Source organism: Balaenoptera acutorostrata, chromosome 13 (assembly GCF_949987535.1).
Source record: "Balaenoptera acutorostrata chromosome 13, mBalAcu1.1, whole genome shotgun sequence".
NCBI lineage: Eukaryota > Metazoa > Chordata > Mammalia > Artiodactyla > Balaenopteridae > Balaenoptera > Balaenoptera acutorostrata.
In genome coordinates, this window is record NC_080076.1 from 72797421 (window position 1) to 72823794 (window position 26374).

Consider the following 26374-nt stretch of genomic DNA (forward strand, 5'->3'; position numbering starts at 1 on the left):
GGTTCAACCCCAACCACTGCTGACCATGCAGAGCTGGGGGGGCCATGTCAAGTGAAAGGGGTACTACAGCATCATCCCAGATGTGATAAGACCACTAGGAGATCCTGTAATTTGGGAGCTGCTCTTGTGTTTGTCTGGTCACAGGCAGGGAGTCGAGGAGTCAGTGGTAGTTGGAAACGCTCGGGACTGGTGATAGCCTTGCGCAGCTGCCTGAGGTGGCAGAGCTACCAGTGCACCCACGCTTCTCTTGACCCCAGAGCATTTGACTCTAACTAGACTATCTTGAAAACACACACACTCAGACACACACACCCCAGTAATTCTAATTGTGAAAGTAATATGTGCTCATATTAGACATTTTGGAAGATACAGGAACTGCCCTAGAATTTTCTGCAGCAGCTGAATCATTTTACATTCCCACCAAAAGTGCACAAGGGTTCTGATTTTTCCACCTCCTCACCAACACTTGTTTTCTGTTTTTTTTTTTTAAATAGTAGCCATCCTAATGGATATGAGATAGTATCTCATAGTTTTGATTTGCATTTCCCTAATAATTAGTGATGTTGAGCATCTTTTCATGTTGTTATTGGCCATTCATATATGTTCTTTGGGGAAATGTCTATTCAAGTCCTTTGCCCATTTTTGAATTGGATTGTTCATTTTTTTGTTGTTGAGTTTTAGGAGTTCTCTATGTATTCAGGATATTGATCCCTCTGATATATGATTGGCAGATATTTTCTCCCATTCTGTGAGTTGCCTTCTTACTCTGTTCATAGTGTCTTTTTTTTTTGGCCGCGAGGCTTGCAGGATCACAGTTCCCCAATCAGGGATTGAACCCGGGTCACAGCAGTGAAAGTGCCAAATCCTAACCTCTAGACCACCAGGGAACTCCGCTGGTCTATCTTATAAATGCTCTCCTGATGGTCCTCCTTGGGACCTCCTATTGAAAGGAGAAGTGAGATCATTGTTTTTGTCAAGTATATGCTGATGTTATTAAAACTCTTAGAAAGTTTTCTCCTTAGTTGGTTAAACCTTGTCGACCTTATTCATTTTCTTGATACTCTACCTTTAGAGTATTTCAGAGGTCTTCAGCTCAGCTGCAAATAAAATTTGAATTAAGAAGATTTTATAGAATCTGAATTTAATAAGAATTTACTGACTGCGTGAAAACAAAAGCAAAACTCTCACTTTGAAAACTTCTCTGATGACGAAGGACAGACACAATTACCCCATTTGCAGGTGAGGATCCTGGCTTAGCTGAGTGGCAGAGCTGAGCATCAGACTAGGTCCTCTGGCTCCAGGTTTGTCCTCTCACTGTATTATACTCGAAATTTACAGCCCTTAACTAGGATCTGTCCAGTCTGAAGAGCTTCCTTTAATACAATATTTTATCCAGTTATATTGGTTTGAATTGAAATTGGCAAATTCCCATCATTTATTGACATACATTTATTGAACATGTACTCTGTGTCAGGCACTGTGCATGTGACTCTAGGAGGTGTCTAACTAGAGTGAGCAAGACAGTTCAGTGAATAATTAATCCTCTGTGTGAGTAGCATAATCTCTAATACAGGTCAGTACTAATTTGGGGAAACCTGAACTTTTTCTGGTTGGATATCCCTGATCCTTTTTTTTTTTTTTCATTTGTTTAAGAGTTTTGGACAATACTTAAGAAAAAATTACTCTGAAACAGTTATGTAACATTTCCAGTTCTGAAAAACATCACTGAAGAATGTCTTGTTCTTTTAGGACACTGATTTTCTACAACTTTAGTTGGCTACATTGACTTATCTTGAGTTGTACACTTCTAAGCAGTCCTGGGCATCAGAGCCATCAGCCCGTGCACATTTATGAGGTGTTCTTGAGGTGTCTAGCCCTGTGCTGAGCAAGGCACCTGGAAGCTGGGTCTGGGCTTGAGGAGATAGACACACAAACAGATCACTGAGGTACTTAAGCACATTGGCTTAGGAGTTGAAAACTTTGCCTCTGACTGGCTCTGTGACATGGACAAGTGACCTAACTACTCTGCGCCTTAATCTAACATCCCAGGGGATGCTGAAGATGATAAGCAGTGTTTACCTCAAAGGCAGGTTGTAACGATTAAATGAGATGATTCATGTAAAGGGCTGAGCAGAATGTTAGCTGATGTTTTTTATAGTGATAATAGATATAACAAGTGCCTCCTGATTTTGACACTTTTGGGGAACATCTGATTTTGCCCAGATCAAACTGTGTCCTGTTCTGGATTTCCTCATACACAGTTCTGATGTCTCACCTACAATGCCTTCAAGGAGCGATGCTCATTCAGAAAGGGAAGTTGTGACTCATTCATTCAGCAAGTTAACCAAATACCTGCTGATTGCATAGCTCCGTGGGGAGTATGAAGAAGCAGTCACACCTTCATTGTACTCTGTGAGACCTCACAGTGGAGGAGCGATTAACATTTCTTGAACACTTAACTATGCGCCAGGCACTGTGCTAGTCCCTTACTGTTTTACCTCTTTAATCCCTACAACTATCTTGTGAGGAAGGTAATTGCCCCATTTTAACGGATGAGTAAAAAAAGGCTTGGAGAGAAAATAATGACCGAAGTCACAGAGTAAGTAGTGGAGCTGAGATTTGAACCCAGAGCCATCATATTCCTCTGTGCCATGATAATTTTTTTTAATTTAGTTAATTAATTAATTTATTTTTGGCTGCATTGGATCTTCATTGCTGCGCGCGGGCTCTCTCTAGTTGCAGCGAGCAGGGGCTACTCTTCATTGTGGTGCGCGTGCTTCTCATTGCAGTGGCTTCTGTTGTTGCGGAGCATGGGCTCTAGGCATGCAGGCTTCAGTAGTTGTGGCACGAGGGCTCAGTAGTTGTGGCTCATGGGCTCTAGAGCACAGGTTCAGTAGTTGTGGCACACGGGCTTAGTTGCTCCGCGACATGTGGGATCTTCCCGGGCCAGGGATCAAACCTGTGTCCCCTGCATTGGCAGGCGGATTCTAAACCACTGCGCCACCAGGGAAGTCCCTGTGTCATGATAATTTTTTTTTAATATTTATTTGTTTGTTTGCGCCAGATCTTAGTTGAGGCAGGTGGGCTCCTTAGTTGCGGCTCCAAGATTCCTAAGTTGTGGCTCCCCAGCTCCTTATTTGCGGCACACGGGCTCCTTAGTTGTGTCATGCAAACTCTTAGTTGCGGCATGCATGTGGGATCTAGTTCCCTGACCAGGGATCGAACGCAGGGCCCCTGCATTGGAAGCGCGGGGTCTTATCCACTGTGCCACCAAGGAAGTCCCTGTGCCATGATAATTTTTAAGGACAAAAGTCCATAATATGTTAAGGAACATTTTAAGACAGTGATACAAGGAATGACAGAAGGCAGCCTCTTGGATGACCCTCGAAAGTTTGTGCTGGGGTAATCCGAATCCTACTTCACCCTTAACTTATGAAACCTGGTAAACTTTAAGAAAAATCATTGAAGCTTAAAACAAAACAAACAAAAACACTTTTGATTTAGAAATAACGGAAAATGAAACTTCTCTGGTGGTCCAGTTGTTGAGATTCCGCACTTCCACTGCAAGGGGCTTGGATTCGATCCCTGGTTGAGGAAGTAAGATCCCGCGTGCCACGCGTACATACACACACACACGCACGCACACACACACACACACACGAAAGAAAAAAGAAATAATGGAAGACAATGCGAAGAAGTAGGAGCAGCTGACCCTAGAATTCCCACTCAGATATGTGTTACGTTTGGAAATTGTTATCTCTAGGGCCTAGCATAGTGCATGGAACATAATGGATTTTAATAACTAATTAGCGAGTGAATTAGTGAATTTAAAATACCTTCCCAAACTGCCAAAATTACCCTATGTTTCTCATGCTACTTATGCGTTCTCTTTTGAAAACATACATATCATTGGCAAAGATGGGGGTAACAAGCACTCTTACGTATTTTTCATGGGACTAAAAATTGGCACATCCTTTTTGGAGGGTGTTTGATACAGAATTACAAATACAGATACCATTTGACCCAGTAGTTCTACTTCTGGAATGTGTCCTAAAGATATAGTCTGGTACCATTGGTCTCCAAGGCAGGGAACAGGATGACTAGGTTCCAGGGATGGGAGAGAGAGACTTTTCAGTCTATATCCTTTTGTACCTTTTGAATTGAGCCATGTGAATGTGTTACTTATTAAAAATATAACTCAAGGGCTTCCCTGGTGGCGCAGTGGTTGAGAGTCTGCCTGCTAATGCAGGGGATACGGGTTCAAGCCCTGGTCTGGGAAGATCCCACATGCCGTGGAGCAACTAGGCCCGTGAGCCACAACTACTGAGCCTGCGCGTCTGGAGCCTGTGCTCCGCAACAAGAGAGGCCGCGATAATGAGAGGCCCGCGCACCACGATGAAGAGTGGCCCCCGCTAGCCACAACTAGAGAAAGCCCTCGCACAGAAACAAAGACCCAACACAGCCAAAAATAGATAGATAAATAAATAAATAAATAAATAAATAAATAAATAAATAAAATATTAAAAAAAAATTTTTCCTTCCTTTAAAAAAAAATATATATAACTCAATAAAATTTAAAAATGTGAAAATTTCTGAGAGAATTATTATACTGAGGCTCATCACACCTTAGTGTAGATTTCTTTAATCAGATTGCTTTCCATTTTGTCCCCTACTGAGATCTGATGATCTGGGACCTTTAACATCTTCCCATATTTTTTCTGAGTCTTAATAACATAGTACTTACTATGGAAAAAGTGGAAAGTACAGTTAAGTGTGAAAAAAGCTTTAAAAATTTGCCCATGATTGCGTTATCCAAAGACTACTACAGTTAATATTTGGGCCCCTTCCAATTTTTTTCTGTATCTTTTAACCTGTTAATATCATACAGTATGTTCAATTTGGTATACAATTTTCTATCCTGCTATTTTCATTTAACATTATTTTATATAATTAAAATTCCCATATAGGCAAAATCCTTATGGAAGCGTAATTTTTAGTGGCCTTGTAATCTGTCATGTGAATTTACCAGTTTATTTAGCAGGGGATGGGAACTGGATGGGGAGAGAAAGAGACATTGGAATCATGGAACCATTTGGAAGGTTAGGCGGGTCTGGGTTTGGTGGCTCAGCAGGCAATGTGAGCTCGACAGGCAGGGGCTGAAGGTATGAGGATTTCCAGGCCTTTCTTCCTGCCTCAATTGCAGCCCTTGCTGCCCTACCACCCCCACATGTTCTCTGGGCTCCAGCCACACTGAACTTGGCAAATTGAGTTATCCACTTGTCCTGTGTGCTGCGTCTCTGTCCTCCCCAGCAAGCCCTGCCCTCAGGCACTCTGTACACACCACTGTCAGCACGCAGCACACTGGGCTGCCTTGTTGGTTTACTTACCTCTATCCCCTTTTAGACTGAAACCCTTGAATGCCTGGTAAATAGGATCATTAATAAATCTTTGAAGGTAGGTGTCGGGTTAGTTGTACAGATAGAGAGGTTAGAGGATACCAGAGAAAAAGACCAGTGCAGCCCTAAGGAAAAGAGGCCATTTGCTCAGCCTCTTCTGTCCTTCTGGACCTGAAAGGCTGTTCAGGTCCTTGGTCCTATACTTGAGGGCCAGGCCTCTGAGCTATAGCCTAGGGACCGAAACTCCATTTAGACTCCAAAATTTTAGAGCCTGGGTTCTGTGTGTTCCAAGTTCCAATCAGCTTACTCAGATTTCCTCCCACTCTAACCTTCTGTGAGTGTGATGTAGACATTCTCAGAATGCGAGTCCCATCTCTGCCTACGTGTGATCCTGCAGCAGCCTAATGAGCAGTGAAGACAGGCTGGGGCTCGCCACCGTTCCGGCAGAAAGCTTCTGTACGAACACGCATGTGCCCACAGGAACAGGACTTCTGCTGGGTCACCTCTCACATCATGCCAGTTATTTATCATCCAAATTTGTAATCTTCATAATTAGAATCACCATTTCCAGATGCCTCTATACACCCTGGTCCAGGAATTCTTAGAGCTGAAGGGGCAGAGAAGGCAGATTATGAATACCTGCGGTTCTCTAGAACCTGAGAACTGAACACAAGAATACTACAAAGAGATTTCCTTGTGAGGTCACGTTCCCTGGTGATTCCTTGAGGGATATGCAGCTCTCAGTTTCTCTCCCTTGCTCAGTTCCTGTGAGGTGGGCCAGGCTAGCTCTGGGAAGGTAATAGGAGTGAGGATGCTGGGTCAAGCAACTTTACCTGCCAGGCTCTGTGTTCCTAAGAGATCATTAACTATCACAAATCTGCCTTCGTTCCAGCACCAAATGTGCTGCCGTGGACATCTCAACTTCAGGGATGTTTTTCAAAACAAGCTGTGAGCTTGTTTCTTAAATGATCAGCTTTGTCCCAGATGGGCCAGGTGCTGGGTGGTCTTGAGATCTCAGCAGACTTGTCCCCCACCCCCCAAGTTTATCTGACCTCTTCATAGTCCCTGTGGGCTGTAGTTGGGGGCTGGGTATTCTGAAGGACAAGCCCTGTGGTTACTGTCCCTCCCAAACTCTGTGCTTTGCTGTGCTGTGCTGTATTGCTTTGTGCTTTTGGTAGAGTCTCCCCTTAAGAGCTGATTTTCCAAAACTCTTCATCAGAGAATCTTCTGGAGTGGAAGGTGGGACACTTATTTAAAAATATAGATTCTTGGGCTGTAGCCAGTTCCAGATCCTATTTAAATCACCGAGGGGGTCTAGGAACCAGATCTCTGGGAGGGTGCCTTGTTTAGGAAAAAGAGGCAAATTTGATGGAGCTCCTTGTTAAGAATTCTTACAATTAGCTCCTATTCTAGACTCCAGGGGTTCAATGTGGTCTTGCTCTTTTTTACCCCTTTCACCCCAGTTGGTAGCACCAGGCCTCGATTGTAGTTGGTACTAGAGATCCTTTGGTTTCACGCATAAATGGATGAGTGGTGAGTTTGCTTTGCACTCACTTCAAAGAACACAGAAGTTAAGAGCATTGCACTGAAAAAAAAAAAAAAAAAAGAGCATTGCACTGTGAATTTGAGGGAAAACAAAGACCAGATATTTAATTTTGTAAAGTTGCATGTTAAAGGGTAACAGGTAAGAGTGAAAAGAGTGCTGATGTGTTGGAAAGTCTGAATTGGGCACAGAATTACATGTATGATGGCCTGGCCTTGGGTAAGTCCTCTAACATCCCTGGCCTGATGTCCTCTGTAAAATGGAGTGAGGGTCAGAAGTGGTAGTAGGTGTGAATGTGCTTTGAAAGCTAGAAAGTGAATTCAGCTCAGGAGTGAAGAATGGTCAGGGTAGGGACAGGGGCACAGAACCAGCCACAAGAAGGCTACTGTGTGGTCAGGTCCAAATCCATAGGCCTTACAGGGAGCAGGAGAGCTTTTAACAGCATGGCAGCTCAGATAGGCTCAGGGCCAGCTTCCTTTCTACTCTGTCCAGTTTCTGAGCCGACTAGGGTCCTCTGTTCTCTAGGGCAGTGTCCCAGTCCTGCTGGGCCCATGAGGCTGTGTCCACATTTTGTTGTCCTGCAGGTGCTCAGTGGACAGTCCCCAGGGAAGGCTGCTCATTTCTGCCTTGCTGCCCTGGCGTGGTGAGGTTCCTGTGTGTGAGGGAAGGTAGGAGGTGAGGAGAGGAGGCTCCAGTGACAGGGCCCAGGATATGTAAAAGAGAGGTTATGTGAGCAGCCGGCCTGGGAGTTGACCAAAACCAGTCACACGTGCCTGCGCCCACTCACTCAGAAAATATTTGCGTGCGTACCAGGATGAAGCTCTAGAGCTCGGGTAGGGACCACGTGGTCAGTCTGCTAAGAATTAGAATGAGCATGATATGGTCTGCCTAGAGTTGGGACATGCAGGCCTGTCCCAGTGCCTGGCCTGATGCATGACTGCTATTCCCTGCAAACTCTGAGTTGACCTATTACTGTCCCCTGGCCATTCCTACCCTGACACCTACCATGACCCTGATTGTCCCCTTAGGCCTGTGTGTAGGAAAATGCACTGTGCAGAGCCTTGTTGGGCCAGTGAGTGGAGAGGGCAGCGAACCAGGGTAAGTGCACGTATGTGCATCTCCCCTGCAGCAGTGGCCCCCTCTTACCTTGGTGGGTCCTCCAGGTCACTGTGTTATCGCATATGGCCACCTTAGCAGCCCTGTAGGAGGTATGACATTCTCATTTTTCAGGTGAGAAAAGATACTCAGGCCATTAAGGGATTTCCCAGAGCTACATGGCTAGTCAGTGGTGGAGCCAGGACTTCAGTACAGAACCTTTCAGGATTGGGGAGAACTAGAACATCAGGGAAAAAAAGTTTTTAAATGCACTGTTATTCTTTTGTCTGATTTTAGAATTAGTACAGGTAAAAATGTCAGTTTTATAAACACGGAGGACCTCTGAGCCCCCACCAGTACAGAGATAATCACTATTAATAGTTTGGTATGTTCTTCCACATTTTTAAAGACATTTTCTAATATTTATATTCATTATTGTTATAACAAATGTAGTATTGTACATACATTTTACAGTTTACTTTTTCAAAAATGTTATTGTAAAAGTAATATCTGCTTGTCATAAAACACTGAAACAGGATAAGAATATAAAATTCAAAGTTCCCCAGCCCTCCTAATCCCAGAAATAACTGTTGATAGTTTAGTGTGTGCCTTGTAGACATTTTCTTTGCAAAATATATCCTCATTTGTGTACTTTATTCTCACCTAAATAAATTCATACACATACTCTTCTGTGACCTGACCTTTTTAAAAAGTATCTTTTATAATGGAAAATTTTCAAGCACACAAAAATAAACTGATGCAATGAACCTCCATTCATCATCCAGCTCCAGCAACCATCAACTTCCTTGTTCTTGTTTCTTTTCTCTCTACTTTCACTTTTCCCCCTGGGGTATTTTAAAGCAGATCCCAAACATCTTATCATTCCTTCATAAATACTTAAGCATACGTATCTAGCAGATGAAAAAATTTTAAATATGCCACTATCATACCCAATAAATCTAACAGTAATTCTTTAATATAAACTAATACCTAGGCTAAATCAATTTTTGTCATTCACCTCACACATGTCTTTTTCAGTTGAATTGTGTGAATCTGGTTCCAGTGAGATCCACATACTGCCAGTGGTTGGTATGTCTCAAGTCTCAATTTGTAACTCCACACCCCACCCATGCTGTTTATTTTTTGGAGAATTTTGATTATTTGTCCTGTAGAAAGTCCCACATTCTGGATTTGCTGATTGCATCTTCCTGGAGTTGTTTAACACATGGATCTATGCCCATATTTTCTGTAACCGGGTACTTTGCTTTAGAGACTTGATTAGAGCTATGTTTTAGGGTGAGGATGCTTTGTTGTTGGTGCTGTATGCTTCCAAATCATCATATCAGGGGACTGTCATTAAAATCCATCAGTGAACCTGACTTATGGTTGTCTTTCCACATCTATACACATAGTCCTTAATTTAAAAAAAAATATATATTTTTTTAAAGAAACGTGTCGGGTGCTTGAGCTGGAATGACAAAGAAAGGCCATAATGTGGCCCTCACAAGCAGGCTCCACCCTATGAAGAAGAGAGCAGATGTATATGGAGAGGATGAAGCACTAGATCATGGGGAAGGTCTTGGAACTGAGGCCAACAAGGCACAGTGCTGCTGGCAGCAAGCTGCTCTTCTGGGACACTATGTAAAATGATGTAACTGAGTGAAAAAGTGGTGGTGAGCTGGCCTCCTCTCCCTGCTCACGTCACTGAGCTGCTGTCGTGGAGAGGGATGCTCGTGAATCTAGAGTTCTGAGTCTGTTGTGTAGAGAGGCTTCTGGGTCTAAAAGGACTGTGGCTTTTTGGTCCTTATCTCCTGGTACTTTGGAAGCTGAAATCAGGGTGGTCTTCTGGTGCTCCATTGGTGAGTCCCAGACTTGTGGCGGGGCTGCCTGCTTTGGAGAGAGTGGGTGAGATGACCTGATGCAGCCTCAGAGCTGGAAGGGGGCACCTGGAGACCATGGAGTCCAGTGCCTCAGTTTACAGATGAGAAGACTGTGGCCAGAGAGGAGAGGGGAGGTTTCCAAGACCAGCTGTCAAGCTGGAGGCTCAACTGCGACCAGCATCCAAGCCTCCAATTCTGACTGGTAGCCACCTAGCATTTCCCATTTGGAATCTCTGAGGTGGTGAGGGTGGCCAGATCAGGCTCTTGACAGATTCTTACTCTGCACCCAGAATTCTGAGTATCCTTTGGTGGTGTTCTCGTGCTCGTTCTTGTTCAACCCCTGGTGGGTTCTTTGACCTGGAGGTGGTAGTGAACAGGGGTCTGTTTCTCTCAGTATTTGGTGACCAGCTTGGTCTGTGGTGGTACAATGGTGGTTTAAATACAAACTGTGTCACGAGTCCCAGCCTCAGCTCCACGTTCATTAGTCAGCGGAGAGGTCTTGGGCTGCAGTTTCCTAAGGGATAAAAGCTCTTCCTTCATTATGTTTGTATTTATCTTTCACTTATGGTAGGTACTACTGGTTTTCTGTTTTCAGCAGTGATATAAGCCTCCTCTTAAATGTTGATAGATTTAGACAAAATCAGGTATGTAGTATTCTAACCGGGCAGAAGGGGAAATGCAAAAGATTGCAGTGTGGAAGACGTTGGACCAGATGACCTTTCTGATCCTTCCTAGCTTCCTGGGAAGCTTTCATGGTTACAGGGTTTTCTTTGTATTCTGGCGTGCACTGATCATGACTTTCTGGCCTGAGCAGACTCGGTCGCCAACATAGAGGCCGTCCAAAGTTAGAGGACACCCTGTGAACTTTCATTCTGATTGAGCATGTATTTATTTATCACCTGGGCGGTTATCCTGGGAGAATGGAAAGACAGTGAGATAGGGTCCTAGTTCCTGTGGAGGGCTGTTCCTTGGAGGCTGCTCTCTATTTGTGCGGTTCGTTATTTGTGTGGTCCATTCTGGGCCGTGTTCATGGGAAGTTTCTGAGTCATTTCTCTCTGGGCAGTGCCCCACGACTGTCATCCTCTGCAGCCTCTGGGAAGTCTACTCAGGGGTTCAGTCATAGTCTGAACTTCCAGACCTGAGAGAATATGGGGGTATTGGCATGGAGACTGAGGGGAGTGGCCTGCAGAAATGGGCAGTCATGGGCTCTCTGCCTTTCAGGATTTCCTTGGGGAGAATCTTCACTCAGAGCTTGCTGACAGCCAAGGATGGCAAGCAAAGGGCCCTCGGCCTCTGCATCTCCTGAGAACTCTAGTGCAGGGGGGCCCAACGGCAGCAGCAATGGCGCTGGTGAGAGCGGAGGGCAGGACAGCACCTTCGAGTGCAACATCTGCCTGGACACAGCCAAGGATGCCGTCATCAGCCTGTGTGGCCACCTCTTCTGGTCAGTACCCCTTCCACTGCCCCAGAGGACACATGGCATGTTTAGAAAGCTTGTGGCCCTGGACAGCTTTGGAGCAGGTTTTCTACCCATTTTGGGTCCTGATACACTCAGGCACAAAGGCAGGAGACCTGGGTTCTCATCCCAGCTCTGCTGCTGATAAGCTGAGTGAACTTGGGCAGATCCTGTCCCCACCTTGGGCTCCCTATCCCCATCTCTAAAGTGACAATACTCACCATTTAGTGAGCACTGCTCCATGCCACTTGCTGCACTGAGCCAAGAGACAGTTACAGCACGATGGTTCTGAGCAACGACTGTGGCTCCAGACTGCCTTGCTCTGAATCCTGACTCTGCCACTTCCCTCCTGGATAACCTTGGGCAAGGTGCTTCCACACGCAGTGCTTCATTTTGTAGGGTTGTTTGGGAGCATTAAATGACTCAGGATATGGAAAAGACTTAGAAGAGCATGTAGCACATAGTAAATGTTACATGAGCTATGATCCTAATATTTGTTACCATATTTTATATATATCAAAATGAAGTGGCAGAGTCAGTGTCCATTCCAGCCTTGATGGTTACAGAAGCCCCTTCTGGCTCTGAAAACCTGGGTGAATGTTGAGATTTTTTTTTTTTCCCTCTTGATTTTGAGTTGGACCTTGAAGGGCAAATTGGGGTAACTAGAGGGATGAGAATGCCAGCTAGGTGAGGTGAAGAGTGTGTGCCACCCCAAGGCAGGCAATTTCTAGGGACAGGCAAATGTGCTGCTGGGTTCGTCTGAGATCTGAAGCTGCTGTATCCCTCTAACAGCACTCTGGATGGGTATTATGGGCTGGGGAGTATTAGGAAACAAGATTGTTAAAGGAGGATTGGGCCAGATTATCAAACCGAGATTTAACTGAGTAGAACATGGAGCTATTATTGAATGTTTTTGAGCAGGGAAGCGGTGTGAAGAAAGGGTCATTTAAATAATATCTCAGGGAGTTTAAATTGGCAACAGTGAAAAAGATAAATTTATTGGTGAATGAGTAGAATGGGACAGAGATTTTTTTTTTTTTCTGGAGGCTCTTGCCCTAATTATCAAGTTTTATGCAAAAACTGTTATCATCAGGACTTAACTGGTGGTCCAGTGGTTAAGACTCTGTGCTTCCATTGTAGGGGGCGCGGGTTTGATCCCTGGTCGGCGAAGTTCCACGTGCCGCGAGGTGCAGCCAAAAATAAAAAATAAAAATAAACAAAAACTGTTGTCATCAGCCCTCTCCTAGAAATTGGAAATACTCTAGTTTTGTGATTGAGGTATCATAAAACCAGGATTTGAAAGAATGAAGAATTCAGTCAGGGTACCATTGGAAAGAACACAGGTTCTAAAATGAAAGAGATGCTTCCAATCTGAGTGGTTTGTCCCTAAGCAAATCTACTCTCCTCTCTGTACCCCAGTTTCCTTATCTGTGAAACAGAGATAATTGCACTCGCTCAAAGGTTAGTGTGATGACCATTCCATGACATTGACAAATGAAAAGCTATATTTAGCCACAGCTCAGCACAGCACACAGTCGTTGTTTAATGAATGGGAGTAACTGTCCTCATTGTTATAATCCGGAACTTTTCCTGGAGGAAAAGCACCCCCACTTCTCCCCCATAGCCTTTGAGGGAAGTTGCCACTGGAGAGCTGCCGTGATTTGGAGTGACCTCTGCTCAGTTTAGAATGGAGTTGCAAGGTTAATGTTGGCGTCAGGTGTCTGTTATGTCCAAGGAGATTGTGTGTCTGGATTGTGAGGCTAAACTGTGGTTCGGTAATTGGGAAAGGAATTACCCTCTGCGTCCAAATTTTACTCAGGTAGAGAAGATACATTATGTGAGCGTCAGAAGCCATGTCTACATTTTCCACTGTCCTGGCATTTGGTAAGCGTGCAGTAGATATTTGTTAGTTGAATGAATGAATGTAGAGAGAAAGAAAAAATTTAAATCTGGAGTTAGAGTAACTTTTCCTTCAATTCTGTAAATGTCAATTTTTGCACCCAGTGCTGGGTGATAGAGGGACAGTAAAATGGAAGTCAGACGACTTCTGTTTTAGTCCTGGTGCTGCAGGCAAGTCATTTGATGTTTCTGAGTTTGGTTTCCTCATTTGTAAAATGAGAAATTGGGCAGCAGTCTCTGTAGTGTAAGTCACTAAGCTGGAGGTAGCCCTTTCTGCCAAGCAGCATCCCCATCTTCCCGTTACCTAAAGATGTTTTTACAGTAGACTTGAACTTTTAAGCTGCTTCCTGCCAGCAGAGCTCTCAGGGCTGAGGACAGCCTGAAGATTTTGTAAAACTAGATCTAGATCCACACCTTCCCTGTGAGCCTGAGGAGGCTGTGAACCCACTGAAGTTGAGTCTAAAATAGTGCGTGTGTGCATGTGCATGTGTGCATGAGAATGCCCCTGTGAATTTCTCTGCACAGAGGATCCTTAACTTTTATTGGATTCCTTCAGAGGCCATAACCCCTCAAAGGTCAAGTTGTAGAGAAGCTGGGTCTGGGATGGTCTGGGACCACCTGGGGGTCTTCACAAGTAGTGGGATCCCGGAGGTGGAGACTGGTGTCTTGTCTCCATTGCTTCATTTTTCCTGTGATTTTAGCTCAGTCTTTTCTAATTTCTGATACCAGTGATCCCCACAGACCCTCAGTGGGGTTGCAGTGCTCCACAGTTCAATCCTGTTTTCCCATTTTTCTCCTCCTACCTTACCCAGTGTTTCTGTTAATGAAATAATTTTTCTTCCTTTCCCCCTTTCTCTTTCTCCTTGATGACTGGTTGCCTTGGGGACTCTGGCAGTTGGCCGTGTTTACATCAGGTAAGATGCATTTCATTTTACTTTGTCTTTCATCAGCTGTGGTTGCACAAGACACCCCTAGTCTCAGGAGACTACTGTCAGAAGCTGCAATCTTCCCTGCTTGTGGACTCATTTGCTTGCTTTCCCCCCAACCCTTTTTTTTTTTTTTTTTTTCCAAACATCTTTATTGAAGTATAATTGCCTTACAATAGTGTGTTAGCATCTGCTTTATAACAAAGTGAATCTGTTATACATATACAATATGTTCCTCCCCCCAACCCTTTTTATACACCTGCCCACTGATAGGCAGTTGATGAAACAAGAGGTCAGTGTTATACCCAGGAGGGATGCTCCTGACTCTGCTGTCGATGGCCTTTGTGGCCTTGGCAAGCTACACCTCTCTGGGTCTCACTTCCTCATTTGTAAATTGGGTTGGATGTGATCGTATGTTAGGTTTTTATTGTTGAGATTGTGCATCTATAAAAAGCACCTCCCATCATATCAACAATCCCCCCTACCCTTAAAGGTCTTGAAAATGTTAGGAAGGGGGAAACTTTTTTGGTCTCAACAGAGAGCTTTTATGAGAGGGAAAAAGTCTGTTTTTCCAGCTTCTGATTATTATGAAAACTAGTTAGTAAGTTTTCTCCAAGACCTAGGCGCCTGCTTGGTGGGACAGAGCTGAGTCTGGCACTGACAATTGGCTGTTAATAATCGCTGCCAGCTGTCTCCATGGTTGTTGTCAGTGGAGCCCCACACTTGTAGGTGTCTTGGAAATGTGGAGGGGAGGACAAAAGTTCCAGGCTGCTAGAGCCTCAGAATATTGATGGGAGAAAGAAGCAGAGAAAGTGAGAGGGGTTTCCACTACATTTCAGGGCAGTGCATTCTGACCCCAGTGGAACCTCTAGAACATGTCTGTTGTAAATCTGTAAAGAGCACATAATACTTAAGTTTTCAAGCTTTTGACAGTAAGATAAAGGAAACAGGATATAAAAATCATTAAATGCTGCCTTCTCCTTGGCCCTAAAGTCCTAGATTCATATTTATATGATAAACTACATATCACTGGGTCTAAAGATAGAAGTTATGCTCTAAGATAAATGTTGAGTGTGTGTATGTGTGTGTGTATAAAATATTTATTTAATGTCTACAAGGACACTAAGGTAATATGTTTTTATCATTTTAATTTTGTTTTTAAGAAAGTTAAACAAAATGATTTTAATACAACCAGTGAAAGGGCCTGAAAAACCCAAAACAGGACTGTTGTTTTTAATTTTGAAAGAAATAGTTGAATGCAAAAATCATTGAAAGTACATAAAAAACACTAAGCAAATATAGATAATAAGAAAAATCTATCCTTTAGCACATAGTAAATCACCAGAAAATGGTCAGCTTATTTCCAGATGGCTGATGTCTAAGACACATAATTGTTGAGGAAATGCTGTAAAAATGAGAAACACAGAAAGAAAAATCTGACTGCCAGGGTCATAAAATTGATCCGTCAGGGAAGATGGAGATTTAAAGTTTGTTCTACCTGCAGCCTGACCTGTGACTGGATCTGTCAGACCTCTTGACACAGCTCCAGGCCTGCAGTTCCTTCCTGCTGTATTGCTGGCAAGCCCCTGAGAGAACGAAGCATTAAGAAGCCTGTTTAATTATGACAGCATCTAAAGGCAATTTTGATTTCACCACTAGTAAATATTTATTGAGTGCCAGGAGCAAGAATCAGAGTTGGGTTCCTTGAGGTGTTCCCTGCTGGTGCTGGTGTTTGCAGTTTGAGGGCACTGGTCCCTGTAGTTCTCCTGCTGGCTCTGACTGACCACCCTGGTGGGCTTGTGCCATTCACGTGGTTTTCTCTCCTGCTTGCAGTGGTTGGAGACGAGACCTAACAGACAGGTGTGTCCAGTTTGCAAAGCTGGCATCAGCCGCGACAAGGTGATCCCCCTCTATGGCAGGGGCAGCACTGGGCAGCAGGACCCCAGGTGAGGCTATGGGGCCCCTCTCACACACACTCCTCCCCTTGGACACGAATTCACTTCTATTCAGCACCTCCTCACCCCACCATTTAGTTAGTACTTACAGACCCTCCGTTTCAAGGCACTTGGCATCCAGATGGGAGTCAGCCAGGAGGGGAGGGGAACCAGGTTGCCATTTGCGGGGCTGTGATACAGATGTGCTGTGAGCATCTGCCAATGGGCAGGCACTATGCTAGGCAGTGCACAAGACACCACCATTGCAAGTATGCAGAGTGCTGTGAAGGAGCCTGGGAAGCAGGGTGTCCAGCAGGAGAGTCTGCAGGGTGGGAGGTGGGAGGGGGGTGTTGTAGCAGTGATGTCTAAAGTCTGGGGGGAGGAAATGGGTGTCTGGGAGGCTTTGTGGAGTTTGAGATTTCTGGAAATGGACGCGTGGGTGAGTCTGGCATTCTGTTGAGAGCCTCCATGGTGTGGTGCTCGAGTGTGCACATACACACCCACGCACACTTTTCCCAAACTCCCGACAGTGCCTCTTACCTTCTTCCACCCCACTCCAGCATACCGGGTACCCAGACATATTGGACTTCTCTTAAAGGGACTTATTTATGCTTTCACCTTCATGAGCCTTTGTATCTGTTGTCCATTTGCCTCTTCTGCCCTTTCCAGTCCTGCTCAACCCCCTTCTCCTCCTCTAACTTCTGCGTCTTTTATGAGCAGCCCTAAAGTTACCTCCTCCTTAAAGTGGCCTTTCTTCCCCACGTTAGTTGCTTTCACCCATGCCCCCACTCCATTTAATTGACACCTCTTTTAAAGAAGTCCCTTCCACACTATAGTGTGATTGGTTGTAGCCCCCTTTAAACCACGAGCACCTCAAGAGTAGGATCTATCTTCAGTCTTGGTAGCATCCCGCCTAGTGCCTGATGGATAACAAGCCCTCAGTCCAGTATTTGTGGGATGAGTGATGGAAGGGGCTAGGACCCAGAGGTCCTAGAGAGAAAGAACAGTGTAAAGTACTTGCTCAAGAGTAGTGGGAGGTAAAGCTGAAGGTAATGGGGCAGAGCAGAGAGACCCTGAATCTCAGCCCTCTCTGCTGACATGCCATCTTCTGTTTGAATTTGGATTTGGGGTTTTTGACATCCGTGACCCAGGTCCAGGAAGGTGCCTGGCTGACAGTTGTAACCAATCTGGGTATGGCTCTCTGTGAGAGGAATAAGCTGAGTGCAGTCTGATGAGCATCTTGTAACAAACGGATTTTCTCCCTAGTTTTCTACACACTAGGGAAAAGCAATTGCATGTAGAACAGAGTTAGTATTTGGTTTAATTAGGCGTAAGTTCATGTGCTGGGCACGAAAGGGGGCCGTGGCCCTGACCCTGTTGGTGAAGAGCTCCCCCACGGAACAGGTCAAAGCATTCATAATAGACTTATTTTACACCGTTTCTGTTTCAGAGAGAAGACTCCTCCCCGTCCTCAAGGACAGAGGCCAGAACCGGAGAACAGAGGGGTGAGGAAAATTCTAGGAGAAGGCTTCTAGAAATGAGCCCATGGCTTTAGAAGTTTCCCTCTTGGCCCTACATTTTTTCTCCTTGATTATAAAAGTAAAGGAAAATTTGCAAAATACAGAAAGGAAAAGAGGGGAGAAAATAACTTATAATCACACCATCCAGAGATAACCAATGGAAAACACATTGGTCTATTTTCTTTTCTATTTTTCTATGATTATCTATACACACAAATGTTATAGATCTATTTGTGTGTGTGTGTTTTATAGATAGATGTGTGTGTATACATTTTTTTTAAATTAATTTATTTACTTATTTTTGGCTGTGTTGGGTCTTTGCTGCTGCGCACGGGCTTTCTCTAGTTGTGGCGAGCGGGGGCTATGCTTTGTTGCAGTGCGCGGGCTTCTCATTGCAGTGGTTTCTCTTTGTTGCGGAGCACGGGCCCTAGAGCGCGCGGGCTTCAATAGTTGTGGCACGTGGGCTCAGTAGTTGTGGCTCGCGGGCTCTAGAGCACAGGCTCAGTAGTTGTGGCGCACGGGCTTAGTTGCTCTGCGGCATGTGGGATCTTCCCGGACCAGGGCTCGAACCCGTGTCCCCTGCATTGGCAGGCGGATTCTTAACCACTGCGCCACCAGGGAAGTCCTACATATATTTTTATTTTTATTTTTACAATATTTGGCTCCTGTTTTGTAACTGTCTTTTAAAATTTTATTCTATATTTAGTGCCCTCTGTGTGCTGGGCCTCATTCTAGGCACTGGTAATGTATCAGTGAACATAGTAAAGATCCCTGCCTTTACGGAGTCCACAGGCAGACCTTGGAGATGCTTCAGGTTTAGTTCCAGACCACCACAATAAAGCGAATATCACAGTAAAGCAAGTCACACAATTTTTTTGGTTTCTGAGTGCATATAAAAGTTATGTTTACACTATAGTCTATTAAATTAGCAATAAATAGCATTATGTCGAAAAAAAAGTGCATACTTTAATTAAAAAATACTTTATTGAGGACTTCCCTAGTGGTCCAGTGGATAAGACTGTGTACTTCCCAGGCTCTGGTTCCCAGTGGAACATTAGCTCCTAACCCAGGAATCTGAGGCCCCAGGAAGCCAGAGGCCCTGACTGTGAAGACTGCACATCAGATGTGCACGCCAGTGCACATCTCTGGCGTTTACAAGCACCCACAGCCACCGGTGATGTTTTTTGCCTACTCTGCCCCAGGAACATAAACCTACCAAATGTGAGGACTTGTGGGATTGTACAGGTGTTGCTGGAAGGGAGGCCGGAGGGCCAGTCCTCGGATTTGCACTGAATGAAGTGGTGGTTGCTGATGAAACAGTTGCACCTTCCTGGGTAAGGCAGCCTTGATCCCAGGAGCCCTCAGACTCAACCAGGCTGGCTCTTAGTTGGAGGCTTTTCTGCACTAAGGAGATGGAAACCAGTTTTCCTTCCCTGTAGGTCTGCCCTCTTAATAAATCTGCTGTTAGGCTTTATAGGTAGTGCTGCCCAGCAAGAAGTTTGGAGCTGGGTGCCAGGCTATGCTCAGTAGAGATAGGGAGCAGCCACTTGGCATGACTTGCAAAAGTCTCACAAATGAAGGCCTATCAGCTCTTTGTGGAGAGCAGTTAGCCCAATAATTTTTCTTTTCTTTAATTATTTTTTAATCATTTGTTCTAAAGATCTACCCAGGGATGCAGAGGAGAAGAGGAATTTTTTTAAGATGTGCACAATAATTAAGAGCATGGGTTTTCGGACCATACTGATCTAGTTCCAGATCTAAACTCTACCCCTTACCAGCTGGGTGACCTTGGTCAAGTTATTTCACCTCTCTGAGCCTTGGTTTGGTCATCTGTAAATGTGGGTGATCCTAATGTAAGAATTAAATGCAATTTGAGTGTACTAGTGCTTAGCACAGTGCCCAGCACAGAGTTGGCACTTAGAAAATAGGAGTTAACCTATTTACAATATTATGGTTCCTTCCGAATCTTTTCATGTGAAAGATGATGCAGTGTAGAACATATTGGGCTGGCCAAAAAGTTCGTTTCCACCATCTTATGGAAAAATCTGAACGAACTTTTTGGCGAACCCAACATTATAGGGAAAAAAAGCTGAGGATGATACCAAACTGCTGACAGTGGTCATTGGAGGGAGGGGTTATGAAGTGGAGGGTGAACAAGGAGACCTGATTTTCTGTGTTATTTATTCCTGTGATGTGTTAATTTCTCATAGCAAGCATATATTACTTTTGTAATCAGGAAAAAAAGTGTTTTGAATTTTTTAAATTCTCTGTAACAATATTAAAAGAAAAATCTGAGGGAAAATACTTATCCATATCTTTTCCACCTACATACATATTGTCACATACTTGTGACCATGGTGTTCAAACAATTTTGTCTGAAAGCTTGGTCATAAGAGTTTTTCTGTGTTGCTTCATAGTCAGCGTAATGTATCGAAATTTTGATCATGACCTCCATTGTTGGCCAATTAGAGTTCCACTTTTTTTGCTCTTATAGATAATGTGTAGCTTGTTCTATGTTCCCTTGTAATTGGGTATAGGAGTTGTTGACACTTTGGCTGTTATAAAGCATGTAGAAAGTTTTATTGGCTAGTGTGGGACTCTGGGAAGGAACCTGGAGCTCTGAGAACGCTTACTTGCATCAGCAGAGAGTTTTACTTTGGGTCAGAGCCAGTCCTTTCTGGCATTCATAGCTCCTTAGCTGGGACCCCTGGATGGCCAGGAGGGCGGAGGAGCCACCAGAGTTCCTCTGCCTTGAGATCTAGATGGGAGGAAAAGAGGGTGGGGAAGAAAGGCGGGTGCTACACGTAAGGTGACGTGTGACAGGTGAGGAAAAACCTGCCTGTTCTGAATTGCATTTCTTCTACACAGGGATTTCAAGGGTTTGGATTTGGAGATGGTGGCTTCCAGATGTCTTTTGGAATTGGGGCATTTCCCTTTGGCATATTTGCCACAGCATTTAACATAAACGATGGGCGGCCTCCTCCAGGTAAGACCCTATTCTCTTAGTGATTTTGCTTGAAGACTCCTAGGAATTCAGCAATATGTAGGATAATCAGCCTTTTCAAAATGTGCTAAACTCTTTTCTGATTACTGGTAGTCATGGTAATGATATTGCACACTTACCAAGTATTAGGCACAGGCACGTTCAGAGTGCTTTCCATTATAAACCTGGGATCCCCACGATGAGCCTGTGGGACAGATGTGCAATTAACTCCATTTTACAATTCAGAAAATGCTCAGTAATGTTTTCCAAGATATAACCCATGCCCATAAAATGAAAAAGTATATACTCTACCCAGCTGAGTAAAAGCCTAGTCCTGGGCATATACCCGCGACTTGGACCATTGCGGGTGGGGAGGGGCCAGGCGACCACAAGGAGTCTGGGCCTCCCTATTCTCTGGCATCTCTGGCCAGCTTCCCTCAGGACACACGTCGGGCTGGTCCTAAGCCTCAGCCCTTTGGGAACCATGCCTAGGTCTGCCACCTGCTTCTACCTTTCTCCCTCCAGCCAGCTTGAGAGTGCTGGCTGCAGTCGGTGTAGGGCAGGGCACCGAGGTAGGTGCCCTGGGCTCTATTGCAGTCTGACGCCCAGGGCCAGATCCTGACCATGGAGCTGCAGAGCTGCCGAGGGCGGTTGAGCTCTGCTTGCACTCAATGGGGCTTCGTGTGCTGGGCACAGTGTGAGGTACAGAAGGGACCAGTGCGTGGCTCCTGGCCAGGAGCTTAGGCTCGAGGGACAGTAACCTCTCCTGAGCCATCCATTTGTCCCCTGCCCCCCCACCCGGGTGCTTGGCACATAGCAGACAATCGGTAAGTCTTTGTTGACTGCTGGCCTGCTTGGTTCCATCAGCGTGCCTAACTGGGGCATAATATAGCACCAAGCGATCTTGGGACTGCCCTTCCTTACCTCATCTACCTCAAAAGTTTCTCCTCTGTTCACATGCTGTTTTATCAGAGGAAAGAGACCCCAAAGGGCCAGGTGTGCTCTGCTCTGAAGAAGGGATAGGGCCCTGTGGAAGGAGCACGCACCTGCCTGCTAGTTTATTTCCATCCATCCTGGTCCAGGGCTCACCTGGGTTCCCCAGGTAAAGAGAGTTCACAGCCAGGCTGCGAACTCTCTTTATTCCCTTGCCACAGTCACAGTTTTCCCTTGTTGTGTGTGTTTGGTACAGTTTGCCCATCTGGGATGTAGTTTCTCTTAACTCTCCTTGCCCCACAGTCAGGACAAGGAGCTCTACGGAGTAGCTTTTCTCAAAGCAGAGAGGAGTGGAGACCCAGGTTCTCAGGCCACTTCTGCCCCTAGTTTGCTATGGATTGAGGGAGACAGGTCGTTTTGCCTGTCTGGGCTCTAGTTCTCATGTCTGGAAAAGGAAGGCACCTCACGCGGGGCTCCCTGAGACCCCTCCTGACTCATCAGTGCCAGAATCTAGAGACTCCATGACTCGAGAGGCAGTGTGTGGAGAGGCTGAGAGCACAGCTCTGGGCTCTCCACCAGCTCATGGACCTTGAGATCTTGGGCAGGTCACCTCATACCTGTGCTTCAGTTTCTTCTTACACAGAATGGGATAATAATGCCCAACAGGCAATAATGTGTATACACAACAGCACACACAAGATGCTTAACAAATAGTAGCTTTTATTTTTCCCTCCAAGACTTTCCTGGTTTATTTGCACCTGGAGACAAAACCCTCTTAGGACGAATTGGAGACTTTGTCCTCATTGTTATATGATTCCACATGTTTTTATAATTTGAATTTTGTTTTGCCTAATATTATTTGGGGTTTGGAAATATTTTTAGTGTGCAGGATTCTGTTGTAAAGAGATGAAGGTTGATGCTCTCGACTTCTGACTCCAGTGGGCAGTGTGTGCAGCTGCAGCATTCTCACAGCCTCCCTCCTCCCTCCTGACTCTAGTGGGCAGTGTGTGCAGCTGCAGCATTCTCACAGCCTCCCTCCTCCCTCCTGTCCCTCCAGCTGTCCCCGGAACGCCCCAGTATGTGGACGAGCAGTTCCTGTCACGCCTGTTCCTGTTTGTGGCCCTGGTGATCATGTTCTGGCTATTGATTGCCTAATGCTGGGCTCCCGGCCTACATCCATGCAGGGCCTCTGGACCGGTGACATGCCACCCCCACTCTTGATGTTTGGCTTCCTGGCTAATCCTGACCTCTGGAATCAGTGGGGTCGGTGACACATCAAGGAGTTTTGCTTCTCCATCAGAGCTTTGGGACTCAAGACCAGTCGTTGAGGACCCTGGAGTGTGGCCACTGCTGTAAACACCTCAGGCCTTGGCATTGAGTCATCTCTCATGGGTTACACCGTGAAATCCTGTTCCACCCAGCTCAGCAGGTCCTGACTCTGCACAGGGAAGAGGCAGGAGAAGAGGAATTGTCAGTAAAATTTCACCTGAATTTAATATTATAAAAACAAAGAGACGAACCAAATATGGAAACTTTTTTTCATCTCTTTAAATATCCCTTGGTAAGTGGCCTCTGAAGTCAGTGGGACTCCTCATACAGAGAGGTTCCCCTTCCAGATCGCAGTGCTATTCTGTCCTATTCCCTCTTCAGCAGAGATGCAAGAAATTGCTGTCCTATTAAGATCTTAATTGCAGCAGCTGGAGCTGGAGTCGATTCATGAATTCACCAGGGACCCAAAGATCTATTGCCTCTGGGCTGTGCTCAGTGTCTTTGGCTCCAGAGTGGCTTGAATGACCTCCTGGTTTCCTGGCGTAGATTATCCCCAGAGACATGTGGTTTCCCATCAGTTTTCCCCCAAAACTATGCAAATCTGCCTCCCTGCCAGAGGGCACCCAGCCTAGATTACTGTTGAAGCCAGGACAGACTGCTGTTAGGAAAGACCTGCAGTCGGGGCTCAGGTGGGATTCGGAGCTCAGATGCAGGAACGACTGAACAAGCAGCCTTGTCCCTAAGGCCGCAGAAGCTCCAGGTGCATCCTTTCCCAGACCCCACAAAGGAAACTGGGAACCTTGTTGAGTCATCCCAGCTGCATGTTGAAGACCACCCTCCTCAGAAGCCAAATTGTCCTTAAAGAAGAGGCAGGGAAAGGGGAGACCCAGCATGTGACTCTGATTTTGGTATGGTTTGAAGACCTCTTGTGTGTGTGCTAAAACCAGGGAAGCACTCTACTCCAGAGCAGGCAACCCCTGGTGGTTTGTAAAGCCGGGCGCAGAGCCCAGGGAGCCTCAGCACAAAGATAGGATGTGGTCTGCCTGTGGAAGTCTTCCCCTGGAAACTTGCAGGGAAGTCATTCTTCCCAAGCCCTTGATTTGTTTTTCAACTTCACAAGCTTCTTCATCCGAATTTGACTGAGGGAGTGTGTTGCCAGCAGGAGAACAGTTTACCTGGTGGAATGGTTCTCGCTCTGCCAGTCTGGCATCTTCCTAGAAATCCAGGCTCTTCCAGGAGACCCTTAGGGTAGGGGGAGATGGACTTACTCTGAGGGCCTGTCTGTCACTTCACCAGTCCACACTGCTCCTGAGTTTACCCCCAGCAATAGCCAACAAGTGGTTGAAAGCCCCACCTAGTGTTTGTTCCAGATATGGCTCTGCATAGCATGTGGAAACCAAGACCTTGAGGAAGATGAGGGAAGCCCTTCTCCTCTCTCCACTGCACCCCCCCACTTCCCCTCGTACCTTTCAGTGCCAGAGTTCAGTGTTTAAACAGACAAAATGTAAGTATTGAATAGGTGGTTCATTTACCGAATCCATTTGGTAGGAATAAGCCACCCGCTTTACGGTGTGCCTGATGGATTTTAAAGATTCTCTGGGCACCCACTCAAGAGTGCTCATTTTATCACCTTCTGGAAATCCCAGGTCTGACGGGCCCTGGTTTCTCAGTGCAATGTTCCCACCTAGCGATGGGAGAGAGGACTTCAGTCAGATGGACCGAACAGAAATGGGTTTCCAAAAGAAAGGTTAAAAAAAGAAGGGTTGTAGGTAGGAAGACAAATAACTTTGACCCTTTAACGAAGGGGAGTGAGCCCAGGAGAGCTCCACCAGCAAAGGCATCCCAGGAACCTGTTAGCAAAGCTAGCTTGGCCATGTGCCCTTTGATTTTGAACCTTGCAGGTCCCCACTCATGCTCTGCCAGGAGCTGGGGCAGGAGAGCCAACTTGGGACTGCTGGCCCAGCCCCGACAGGGAGGCCTCTTCCCAATGCCCCCACAGGCTCACCACCTCACCCCTCTGCCGAGGCATTTTTCCTTTCTTTGTGTGTGTTTTCTATGTTCTTGGCCCCCAACCCCTCCTGCCACCTTTGTGGATTAGGACCAGGTCCCAACCACAGTCAGAAAATGATACCGTGTACATCTTGACCAGTCACTAATTTTCACTGTTGTAAAAGTGATTTGATTTAGAATTAAACAAATGGTTTTACATAACTGTGAGCTGTGGACTTACTGTGTCAGGGGAGTGGGGGGGAATGGGTTGAGGACTGGTCTGGCCTCTGGGAAGATTGAGGATGAAAGTCTTCAAACACCCATGGGTAATTAGAAATGAGAAGCATAGGCTGGAGGCCTGTCTTCATACACAGCCCCACCCAAGGTGTGACCTGTCTGACAGGCAGACCCAGTCCTCATAAGTGTATGGAATTCTGAAGGTTGTGGGCTGCCACCCTGGAGCTTAGCTTGTGGCCAAAAAGAGCCTTGAGGACAATCAGGTTGTTCCGTGTCAGCATCTCTCCCCATGTTCTTTGACAAGGCAAGCTGGCCTCCAGCCAAGCCCTCTACCTGGAACAGGGGGTGTGCTGCTCTGTAAGGTTCTGTGAGGTTCTCAGCAGAATGTGAGATGGAAGATGGTGATATTACAAACCTGGCCCAGCCTCGGGCTCCCCAGCACATCAGAGCTACAGGTCATCCCTCTGAAAGGAGCTCTTTTCTCCCCCTTAAACTTTGACCTAACAGTTACCAAGTTGAATAGTGCCAAGACATAGTAGGAAATGCAAAGGTAAGGGAACTCCAGGAATTCATAAGCCCAGTAAGAAAAGGAAATAAGGGCTTCCCTGGTGGCACAGTGGTTGAGAATCCGCCTGCCAATGCCGGGGACACGGGTTCGAGCCCTGGTCTGGGAAGATCCCACATGCCGCGGAGAAACTAGGCCCGTGAGCCACTATTGCTGAGCCTGCGCGTCTGGAGCCTGTGCTCCGCAGCGGGAGAGGCCGCGATAATGAGAGGCCTGCGCACCGCGATGAAGAGTGGCCCCACTTGCCGCAACTAGAGAGAAAGCCCTCGCACAAAGACGAAGACCCAACACAGCCATAAATTAATTAATTAATTAAAATAAGTATTAAAAAAAAAAAGGAAACAAGACACAGAAGTAGAATAGGACAATAAGGCCTCCATGTACCAGTCGTTCAACCCCGATAGCCATCAACTCAGGTCCAGTCTTTTTTTTTTTTAATTAATTAATTTATTTATTTTTTATTTATTTTTGGCTGTGTTGGGTCTTCGTTTCTGTGCGAGGGCTTTCTCCAGTTGCGGCGAGCGGGGGCCACTCTTCATCGCGGTGCGCGGGCCTCTCACTGTCATGGCCTCTCCCGTTGCGGAGCACAGGCTCCAGACACGCAGGCTCAGTAGTTGTGGCTCACAGGCCTAGCCGCTCCGTGGCATGTGGAATCTTCCCGGACCGGGGCACGAACCCGTGTCCCCTGCATTGGCAGGCGGATTCTTAACCACTGCGCCACCAGGGAAGCCCCAGGTCCAGTCTTGATT

At 45.9% G+C, this 26374-nt stretch overlaps 1 protein-coding gene across 2 annotated transcripts in view; it reads left to right on the plus strand.

The window, feature by feature from the left end:
- RNF185 (ring finger protein 185) overlaps window positions 1–25045 on the plus strand; it is a 28912-nt gene extending 3867 nt beyond the window's left edge. The window contains exons 2-8 of one of the 2 annotated variants that reach the window (XM_007170664.2): window positions 11136–11358; window positions 14165–14183; window positions 16029–16141; window positions 17580–17634; window positions 18852–18983; window positions 20518–20635; window positions 22623–25045. In XM_007170664.2, coding sequence (XP_007170726.1) covers window positions 11183–11358; window positions 14165–14183; window positions 16029–16141; window positions 17580–17634; window positions 18852–18983; window positions 20518–20635; window positions 22623–22720 — 711 coding nt within the window. In that variant the 5' untranslated portion in view covers window positions 11136–11182 and the 3' untranslated portion in view covers window positions 22721–25045. The remainder of the gene's footprint in view (window positions 1–11135; window positions 11359–14164; window positions 14184–16028; window positions 16142–17579; window positions 17635–18851; window positions 18984–20517; window positions 20636–22622) is intronic. The other variant, XM_007170665.3, reaches the window with a different exon arrangement.
- The last annotated feature ends 1329 nt before the right edge of the window (window positions 25046–26374 follow it).